At 31.2% G+C, this 10,961-nt stretch overlaps 1 protein-coding gene across 1 annotated transcript; it reads left to right on the forward strand.

Annotated features, from left to right (window-relative positions):
* The first annotated feature begins 3,591 nt into the window (after positions 1–3,591).
* LOC141705811 (uncharacterized) lies at positions 3,592–4,145 on the forward strand. Its single transcript, XM_074508701.1, has 2 exons — positions 3,592–3,806; positions 3,904–4,145. The coding sequence occupies exons 1-2, from the start codon at positions 3,651–3,653 to the stop codon at positions 4,021–4,023; spliced, it is 276 nt and encodes a 91-aa protein (XP_074364802.1). The 5' UTR covers positions 3,592–3,650; the 3' UTR covers positions 4,024–4,145.
* The last annotated feature ends 6,816 nt before the right edge of the window (positions 4,146–10,961 follow it).

Consider the following 10,961-nt stretch of genomic DNA (forward strand, 5'->3'; position numbering starts at 1 on the left):
AGGTAAATCGCTTTTGCTTTTTTTCTTTTTACAGGGGAGCTCAACTAATGGTAATGTTCTTTTAATAATTTAATTTATATCCCTTTTGCAAGTATATTCAAAGATTCCATCAGGGACACCGATAAATAAATAACAATAAACTCTTAACTACCTCATCGCCCTTATAAGTTTTTAAATAAAATAAATTAATTAATAATGAATGAACTCACATGCATTTACGTAAATTCTAATAATAATATTTCTCTAAATTATTAAGTTAGTAATGCCATATCATTTATTTCACCCCAATTTTTTGCTTATTCATTTTCATTCACCGTACTCTTGTACATGCTCGCCTTCTTGATATATATATTTTAACTTTCCCATTCCATTAACACAACCTAATAGTAAATAACTAATGGAGTGCACTTTTTTTTGCTAAGCAATGGAGTGCACTTTTAATCAAAAAGGCCTAATAATTATGTTTATCATAATCCTGTTTTGGCACTAATTTAAAGAAATACCTTAATTTTCAAGAAAATTCAGACCCGTAAAGAGAATTTGGTTTTGATTGACAAAGCAATTAAACTTGGTATACAACTTAGAGCATCTCCAAGGGGGTGCTTGTAAGAGTGTCAACATCTATATAACAAGTACCTTTGGGTGCCTTCCTATTGAAGAGGTAAGAGCATCTCCAATGGAGATTACTAACAAAATTGTCAAAACATGACAAATCATTAAATATATTATTTTTTAATTGTCTCTCACATTCATGTCACTATTGACAATATTTATTAAAATTTTACTCCAATAGTTAAACAACTTTAAAGGTTGCCCATGTGTTCCCTCTATATTAAGTTTATATTTAGTTCAATATATAAGTGTGTTGAGTAATATACATTTTAAATATTTTTATGACTTTTTGCTAATTTAGGTTGTTGTCAAGGGTTGCCAAGTTTTGGCAACCTCCCAACTCCAATAGATAGGCAACCAACAGTGTCATGTCATATAAGTTTGACAACCTCCTTGACAGCCCCTTATTGGAGATGCTCTAAGAGTGCTCAAAGGTTGCCAAGAGAAGTTGCCAACTTTTGGCAACCTCTTGGCGCCCCCTCTTAAGAGTTAAAATACATTTTGTACTAGATGTGTGTAAATTACAACTTCCTCTTTTATTGTATCATATTCATTTATTGATTAAATGTGGGGACCATTTAGGCAACTTGAAGATGTGTTAATTATTGAAGATAAAAGTTGCTACATTTGACATGGAAGGAAAATAAAATAAAAAACTATTATTTTTAGTGAGTTGGCAAGTTTTGGCACCCCTAGAGGGTGCCTCTATTGGAGATGCTCTTACTAACCACTAATACAACTTATGTATAATTTACAATCAAATCTATGTTATATTTTAGGGCTTTTCTCATAAATATTTAAATTTTATAATTTTTTTAAAAAAGTACTGTCAGTTTTTAAAATAAATTGCAAAAATACTATATTTCAAAAAATATTTACAAAAATACGGAGGTTGCATTTGCAACCATATCTGAACTACTAGTAACCATGTATGCAACCACAAATACAAATTTGAAAAAATCTGTTGAAAATTACATTTACTTGCAAAATAAGTTGTCCGGGTGGTTGCAAATAGCGAAAAATGATTGCCCCTGCGGGGCCAGTACTAATACCACAAAAGCAACCATGAAATCAACTAAAAAACAACCAAAATCCATCTTTTTAATCTTCCTCCTCCTCTTCCCATGACCGGTAAACACCTTCGCAAAATAAAACTAAACTAATTCATCTTCAATAGTTCTAGTGTTACACATTGTACCAAACCACGAATTACAAAACATTTAAAAACTCAATTACAGGAACAATGATGATTCATGTAAATAAACTGATCTTGATTGATAAGAGCATAAAACATTAACGATAAGCATTAAGATCTACAAACCACTACCAACAGTAACACCAGTAAAGAGTCCTACCCTGCCTTTTAAGTGCATAAACAACATTTATTGGAGGCGGCGGCGGTGGACGTCGTGAAGACGGCGGGGGTTATGGAGGTGACAGTAGATATGGAGGCTGTGGTGGGGGTTATGGTGGAAGAAGAGAGGGAGGTGATGGTGGTTACGGAGGCAGATGAGTGAAGGAGGTGGTTATCGGAGGTGAGTGATGGCGGATGAGTGGAGGAGGTGGTTATTAATGAAATTGTGGAGGATGAGGTTGTGTAACGAGGATGAGAGAGGAGAGTGAGTGAGAGAGGGGGTAGAGAAGTTAAAAAAAAGGAGTGGGAAGATAAAATATTGTATTTTTGCAATTTAATTGTTTGTATGTTTAAAAAGATAGTAAATTTGCAAGATTTTAAGTAAGCTAGTAGAGTTGCAAATAAATTTCCAAAAGTTGGTATATTTGGCAAATTCCCTATATTTTATTATCCCATTCGTCCCAATTTATTTGTCATATTCGATTTTTTTCGGTCGAACTGACCTAACTTTGACTGAAAATTTCATATATTATATAATTCAAAATATTTATAAAAATTAAATCAGTAAAAAGTACATTTAATCTATTTAAATATGTAATGTTAAATTTTTCAAAATAATATAATAGTAAATTTTTATTTACGATTAAAGTTGACTCTGCAAAAACAAATAAAACAGATAAATAAGGACGGAAAAAATGTTAAATTTACATACCACGTCCTTACCTTATATGTAGCCAGGGTCTACGGGATCGGTAAATGTATGTATCGTTTAGTGGGCCTGTAGTTGATGCTCATCTTTGGGCCTGTATGTATGTTTGACAACAGAGAACTGTGGGTATGTGTTTGTGCCCGCGAGGTTAATTTTATTTCTTGCCAATGATTCTCGAATCTCGCAGCATTAATTGATTCATATTTCGTAATCGTAATTAAATTTAGAAACAGCTCGTTAAGAAATATATCATAATCTCATATACAATTCTAGGTCTAAGAAATTTTTTATAGATTCCCGAAATAAATTAATAAATTATGATTTTTGACGACTTTATATGTTTCTTTTTCAATTGTACCATAATAACATGGTATATTTTAAAGTAAACTAAAATTTATTTAAAATTTTAAATCTACTTATTCAGAATTTTTTAAATTATACTCTCTCCGTCCCACTAGGTTCTTAGCGTTTCAAATTGAAAGTTCGGCACGTATTTTAGGACTCTTATTTAGTATAATTTCATAACTTATTTTCAAATTTTTTTTTTTTGAATAAAAGTTCAAATATTAAACTTTTATTAAAAAAAGAAAATCTTAAAAATAAGTTATGGAATTATACTAAATAAGAGTCTTAAAATACGTGTCGAACTCTTCATTTCAAATGTTAAGAACCTACCGGAACGGAGGGAGTATATTTTGATAAAATTGTACAATTAATTTAACAAAGAATAAAATAATTGCATGATTCTATAACAAAAATATAATTCTAATGCTGCAAAAAAATGATGAGTCACGAGAAACACGTGAATCGATAATGGCCGAAAACTTGCCACGTAGAAAGAAACAATTTAGTTTTAACAAACGTGGCAGCCAAACAGACATGTAACCAAACGTACGAACTTTGTATAAATAAACAAACGATATACAGACAGTCTCATTGTCTTGACGGGATAAATTTAAATTTCAAGTATCCAATATGGAAGCAGCTAGAGGGGAGTCACCACCGCCAGCTCCGGCAGCCAACGACGGCGTTAAGCCGGAAGAAGTGTCGACGTTGAAGAGAGGATGGGTGAATCTGACAGTTTCATTACAAGAACATTTCAGATATTTTAAAGCTTCTCTCCTAGGCCTGGTGTTTATTTATATCCATTTTTATTTATTTATTTTAAATTCCGTTATTAAATATGATTATTATAATTTAAGTTTTATGTTGAATGTAATGATGATAGGGGAAGAAGATGAGAGCAAGAAATGAGAAAGAAGCAGCAGAGGCTGATTTACAAGCTGCGAAGATGCAAGTTGAAGCTGCTGATGCTGCTGAGGATTCCAAGAACCAGCTTTCTCATTAAATTTCATTATATTATATTTAATCTTACTAGTCTCCACCCAGTACCTGTTTTTTTCCTCGTTACGTTAATTTGTATTATTTACTCGGGTAATATAAATAAATATTAAGTTTACGATTTTAAATTTTGTTGTTCTTTATACATATTGGAGCCAGTGACACGTTTTGTGATTAATTTAAAACTAATTTGTTTAGGGTTATTGTAATTTCTTGTTCGTGAATCTTAGTTTAGTGTCATTTTATAGTGTAAAATTAATTATTGATTAAAATAAGTTAAAATACATAAATAAATATAAAAGTGTAAGATTCCAGATTACCTTTTTTTGTAAAATATATTAAAAATATATATTTAGGTCACATTATATATAAGAGAATTACCAAAAATACTATTTTTTTTGCGATTTTACAATTTTCTGATTTTTTTATCAAAATATGGAATTAACTAAAATAAAATAAAATCAACTAGATATTCAACTAGTTGAAAGAAGTTTTTTTGGTGGCATTTGAGGTTGAAACTCATCAAAAGTTACCGTTGCCAGAAATCGTAATTTTTACAAAAAAAAATTGAAAATAGTATTTTTGTAAATTAAAAAATATTTTTGTATTTTTTTTAAAATTATATTATTTTTGTAAAAATATTTTTAAACTTGAATATTTTTCAAAAAAGCCCTATATATAATGCTAGAAATTAGATTATTATTCTAAAAATGAATATGTATATAATTTTTATATATGTTTAAATATTCGTTATAGATATTAATATTTAATTATCATATTTATATGTTGTATATCTCATGTTGTTTATTGGAGGGTAAAACATTTTTTTTGTGTTATTTAACAAATGTAAAAATAAATATTAAAATTTCTTATTTTATCATGTCATAAATCCAATTGCGGGGTTAATTTATACATTTACATTATGTGGGTGTTCTATTGTTATATTTACGTTATGTTGGGATTTATATTGGGATGATAGGAAATTGGAAGAATGAAATTAAAAGAAATTATGAAAAGTGAACTGAAAATTTAAAAGAGAATAAGATATTGGAAAATTATTATGATAAGAATGATGAAAAAAATGAAAGAAGTGCAATTTTTTATAATTAAAATTGAAAAAAAAATAGGAGGGAAACGTTCCATATTGAATTAGGGGGTTTAAATTCTCATTTAGACCGTTAAGCATAAATCAAAATGTATAACAAAATTTTAAACTTCTCCTTCTATTGAGCCTTTAGAATCGAACCTTTAGCCCCCAAAGGATAAGTTGGATGTCTCTGCACTATGATACATAGATCACTAAATTCACTTTTAAATCTTATTAAATAAGCTATATTATTTCTTTGTATCATATTTTTTTATTATCTTAACTTTGAGTAAGTAAAATGTTATTTTATATTATTTATGTAATTCTAATATTTTAGTTTCTTTAGTTTTACTTATAATTATATATGGATCAATTTGATAATTTTTATTGCACTTGACTTTTTATGATTAAATAGATATTAGTTATATTTTAATTTTTTATATAATAATTTTCTTTTTATATTTTTGAATTAGTCAAATTTTGATAAAGACGTAGAATGAGGTAAAATCGAACATTCTTCTACTCAAGTTTGTCATCAAAATATTTTTTCATATCGACATTAGGTTTAGCTCTGTTTTATTCGGATATAAGTCAATCTCATGTATAACACAATTAAGGTTTAAACTGAATATGAGTCAATATTTTATTATTTTTGTCTAATAATAGCTTGTGATCCCTTTAACCTGGGTCGAGTATGATCAACTAATATATAGTACCATCTTTAATTAGACTACATAGATAAACATTAATTTAAAATTTTTTAATTTTCCACTAGCTATCAATTCTATAAAAAAGTTAAACCAACTTGTATCATTTTTTTTATTATAATTTTAACTTTTGAGTAAGTAAAATGTTATTTTAAATTATTTATGTAACTCCCATTTTTCAGTTTTCTTAGTTTTACTTGTAATTATATATCAATCATCTTAATAATTTTTATTGCACTTGACTTTTTTAATTAAATAAATATTAATTATATTATATTTTTATTTTTTGTATAATAATATTTTTCTTTTGATACTTTTGAATTAGTCAGATTTTGATAGGGATGTAGAATGAGGTAAAATCGAATATTCTTCTACTCAAGTTAGTCATCAAAATATATGTATCCAAAATATATAAAATTTAATCAAACTAATAAAAAAATTATTTATTAAAACGATATGTAATCTTAGAAAATATAATATAAATAAATGATAAAATAGCAAAATCACTATAAATTATATTTTTATTATAAACTTATAATGACATATACTCATAATTATATGCAAGAAATTATTTTAAAATAATTACAGGCGCACGGGCTATTACGCTAGTTTTGTCATTTTATATTTCAAATTTATACGGTTCCATTCACTAATTACCACAACCAAACACTATGTCAATAGCTGTTTAACTAATGGAGATGTTATACCTGGTATAACTAATGCACTAACATTCCTAAGTACATCTTTGTGCAGAGTCATAGGTTAAATGATTAAAAATTTATCTTCTGTCATCATTTGTCAAAAAAGGATATATCTTTCTCTATAAATAGTTAAATGTAGAGGTGGAATGTTTCTTCCGTTTTCAGAAAATTTTGCCGAGAGATTGCATAAGTGCTCTTCCCAGGGAGCATTAGTTGTCGGAATATTGGAGTGGTTAATGTTAGAAACGCGAGATAATGATAGTGGAATTAAGTACGTTATCTGTGAATATTGAACAACGGGAGAAGTTGATCCGAATCAATCAAAGCGCACAACCTCAGGGTCTCGAACGGTGAGTAGCGGTAGTCTTATAAAGATGAAAATTTTCCGTAGAGTATACATGAAGGCTTCCATTGTTGGTACCTCTGACGCCCTCCCAATCCGAGGTCTAAATTGGGGAGTCACTTTTCACGATTAATCACATTTTTCGCAATTAAATATATAACCCCCTTTACACCACAAGGATCTCGAACATGTTATGGTATTGTTGTGCAAGACATGTCTGTATTATAACAAGACTAAGTCATACTGACAACCCTAAAATTAGTTGTATTGTAACCTTAATTTGTAATTCATACTTGTAACACTTAATGTTTGTAAAATGTAAATGGAGCAGACTGGAGCATTTTTCTCTAAACAGTGTCAAGCCTAAGAATTCTATCTGGAAGAAGATCAAGAAAATCATGCCTCAGAAGAATTATGAAGAAGCTTAGAGTTGAATAAATCTGTTTGGTGTAAAATATTCTAAGTCAAGATCTCTACAAGTCACAGAATTAGTGTTATAGAGAAATTATTCGAGAACTCCAGAATGACTTATTGAGAAGTCATTTAAGCTCCAGAGAGTACCGACGGATGAATAACATCTACCCGACGGATGAGAAATATCTACTCGACAGATGAGCAATGTCTACCCGACGGATGAGCAATATCTACTCGACGGATGAGCAATGTCTACCCGACGGATAAGCAACATCCACCGGGTGTAGAGAACTCAGGAATTGCTATTGGAGATATCGATAAGTCAGATACCCATTCGAGAACTCAGAGATATCGACAAGTATACATTCATTAGAGAACTCTGATTTATCGATAAGCCAAAGTCCATTAGAGAACTCTGAGTTATCGATAAACCAAAATTCACTAGAGAACTCAGAGTTGTCGATAAGTCAAGTTAACAATGAAGTTTCAGAGATATCGACAAGCCAACATGCCTATCGAGATGTTGAGTTCTCTACAGCTTAATTGGAGATCTCGAAGTGAAGAAATTTCTCTAAGTACAGAATTGCAGAACAGTTCAATATCCAAGGTTGCAAATCAACAAACAATTCACACAGCTGGATTGACAAGTCTACAAAAAGCAGCTTGAGAGATGTGCAAGATCAATGACAAAGATTAACTGACAGGGGAGATTAAAGTAATCACGGGATGCTAAAGATATGCTAAGCCAAAAATGGAAGATTTGCTTTTCTATAAATAGAAATGACAAGTGACAGTTTAGAAAAGCTAATAGCATATTTATTATCCACTATGTAAACCAGCAGTTAACTGAGTTATAAAGTTAATACTGGTCCTCTAGTTAAGTAGAACAATCAGAATAGAAAATTGTGTGTTCTCTCTCAAGAAATAAGCTAAGTTCTAAAACAAGAACTTAGAGATTTTGTAGCAAAACACTGCTTGATTTTTAATATAAAATTAAGTGAGTTTTGAAGATCTTTGTTTTACATATTTGCATAGCTATTTAGGTTTAACATCCATTCTACTAAATCATTAACAACTACCAACTGCTAAAGCCTAAGTCGATCGAAAATCAAACATTTAAGCCAAAACAATTCACCCCCCCCTCTGTGTTGTATTCATACCTAACAAGTGGTAGCAGAGCAAAATCTGAAAGTAAACAGATTAGATCTTGGAAAAATGAATACATAGAAAATTAGTAGTATCAAGATTCCTCCCTTTGATAAGGCCAATTACACTTTATGGAAAAAGAAAATGTTGCTGTTTATAAGAATGGCCGATCATCTTTACATTGGTATCCTCAAGAATGGGCCCTTCACTCCTGTAGTTAGAGTTGAGGAAACCACATATGGAGATATGGTTATTCCAGCTCATTATGCTCCCAAGGATCCTTCTGAGTATACTGAACCTAAAAGAGAGAAAGTTTCCCTAGACAGTGCTTTGCAACTGATACTAATTGAGTCACTTGACAATGTAATGTATAATAACATTGTCAACCGTGACACTGCTAAACAGATCTGGGAAAAGATTAAAATACTTTGTGAAGGAACTGAGGAGGTTAGGTCAAATCAAAGAAGGATATTGATTTCTCAGTATGAGGGTTTTATGGCTAAACCAAAGGAGGGTATTACTGATGTGTTTGAAAGGTTTAATAAGCTGATAAATGACTTGCAGTTTCATGATAAATTTTATGATGTCGAAGAAGTAAATTTGAAGTTCTTGCTTACTCTCCCTAATCACTTGGAACAGAAAATCTCTGCAATTAGAGAAGGAAGGGATCTGAGTAGATCACACTGGAAGTGCTCTATGGGGTTCTGAAAACTTATGAACTTGAAATGATTTAAAAGAAGTCATTAAGGGCTGGTCAAGGATATGTAATGGATGGCTCAAGTGCACTGATTATGAATGATGGCCAGACTTCTAATGATGAGCAAAGATCCCCAACTCCAGCAATTTCTACAAGTGAGAAAAGAGTCAATGACACTGAAGAGCAAGTCATACTGGAATTGGATGAAGAAGATGAGTTCTACACTCTTGATGAGCTTGATGAGCTAGACAAATCAATGGCTTACTTGGCTAGAAAATTCTCTAATATTAGAGTAAAGAAACCAAGATTTTTCAAGAGCAAAGGACAGTCCTTCAACAAAGACAGCGGCTGGAAAGGAAAAGGGAAGTACACTCCTGATAGCAAAACTGGCTACAAAACTGGATCTGTTGATAGATAAAAAATAAGGTGCTTTAACTGTGATCAGTTGGGCCATTTTACTACAGAATGTAGGAAACCCAAGAAGGCAAAGAAAGACAAAGCCTATCTTGAATTGGAAGCAAAGTATGATGCTCTTCTAAAGAAGCAACAAGGGAAAGCTTATATTGCTGAGGGCAAGAGCTGGGATGATTCAGATAATGATGAAGATGAAGAAGTTGTAAACTATGCATTCATGGCCTTGAAACAAGGAGATTCTTCATCATCTAAATCACAGGTACCAACTCTTACCACAATTGATTTAAATATGAGTCAATATAAGGAAACCGTTGAAAAGATGAGCATAGAAATGTTCCACATTCATACAAGCATGGTTGCTGCAAATGAGGAAGTTAGCAGATTGAAAAAGATCAATGAAAAACTTGAGAGTGAAAAACAAGAGACTGAATTATTGCTGGTTGAGCTTGATACTGCTAAGCAATAAAATGCATACGTAAAGAACAAATTAAAGTGTGCAAGTGAAATTGAAGCAGTATTGAGAGAAAAGCTGGAGAAGAATGAAGTGAAGCTGAAATCCTTCAGAAATGCTTCTGATTTGATTGGCCAATATCATGAAAAGAACAAGCCATGTGCAAACATTGCCATTGGTCTTAATTATGAGGATTTGAACAACAAGAGGAAGTCTATCAGTGACAAAGGGAAATCAACTGAAACTGAAGATGTTCCAATTATTTTGAAGAAAGTTGAATCACCTTTGTTTAAGGCATGTGAAGTGAACTTCAGTGAAGAAGAGTTGATCATCAAACATGAGATAGCTGATGAGGACAAGGAAAAGAAAAATGATGAGACAACTCAGTCTTCCATCTCTGTTAAAACACCAAAAGCCAATCAAGAAACTAAGGAGCCTGTGAAGGATATTAAAGCTAAACAGGTCAAAAAGAAAAAGAAGAATAGAAATGGAAAAATTGGGATAAACAAAAGCAATAATTTTGCTTATGTTGTAGATGCTCCTAGAAAGAGGTGTGAGAATTGTGGATCAATGAATTACCTAACTCATCTTTGTAAAAAGACTGTTAGCAATTCACCTGAAGGAGTCTGCAAGTACAATGAAGCTAAGGCAAATGATCCCTATTCATTATGTGACAAGTTTGACTGCATTCCCTGCAACATGAAAGTGATGAAGAGTTGCTACAAATTGAGAATTGATCTCATAGAATCAAAAGTTGGTTCTATATCTGAAAGGGAAAATGCTCAATAGTCTATGAATTCCATTTTATCTCAAAATTCTCATTCTACTTCTGCAAAATCAGTTAACAAGAAGAAAGTGCCCAACACAGCTTGGGTAGCTAAACACACTTAATCCTCATTGTATGCAGGGAAAAGGGAAGAAGGTCATATGGATCATTGATAGTGGATGTTCCAGACATATGACAGGTGATAAGGCCCTGCTATCA

This window comes from Apium graveolens, chromosome 2 (assembly GCF_009905375.1).
Source record: "Apium graveolens cultivar Ventura chromosome 2, ASM990537v1, whole genome shotgun sequence".
Lineage (NCBI taxonomy): Eukaryota > Viridiplantae > Streptophyta > Magnoliopsida > Apiales > Apiaceae > Apium > Apium graveolens.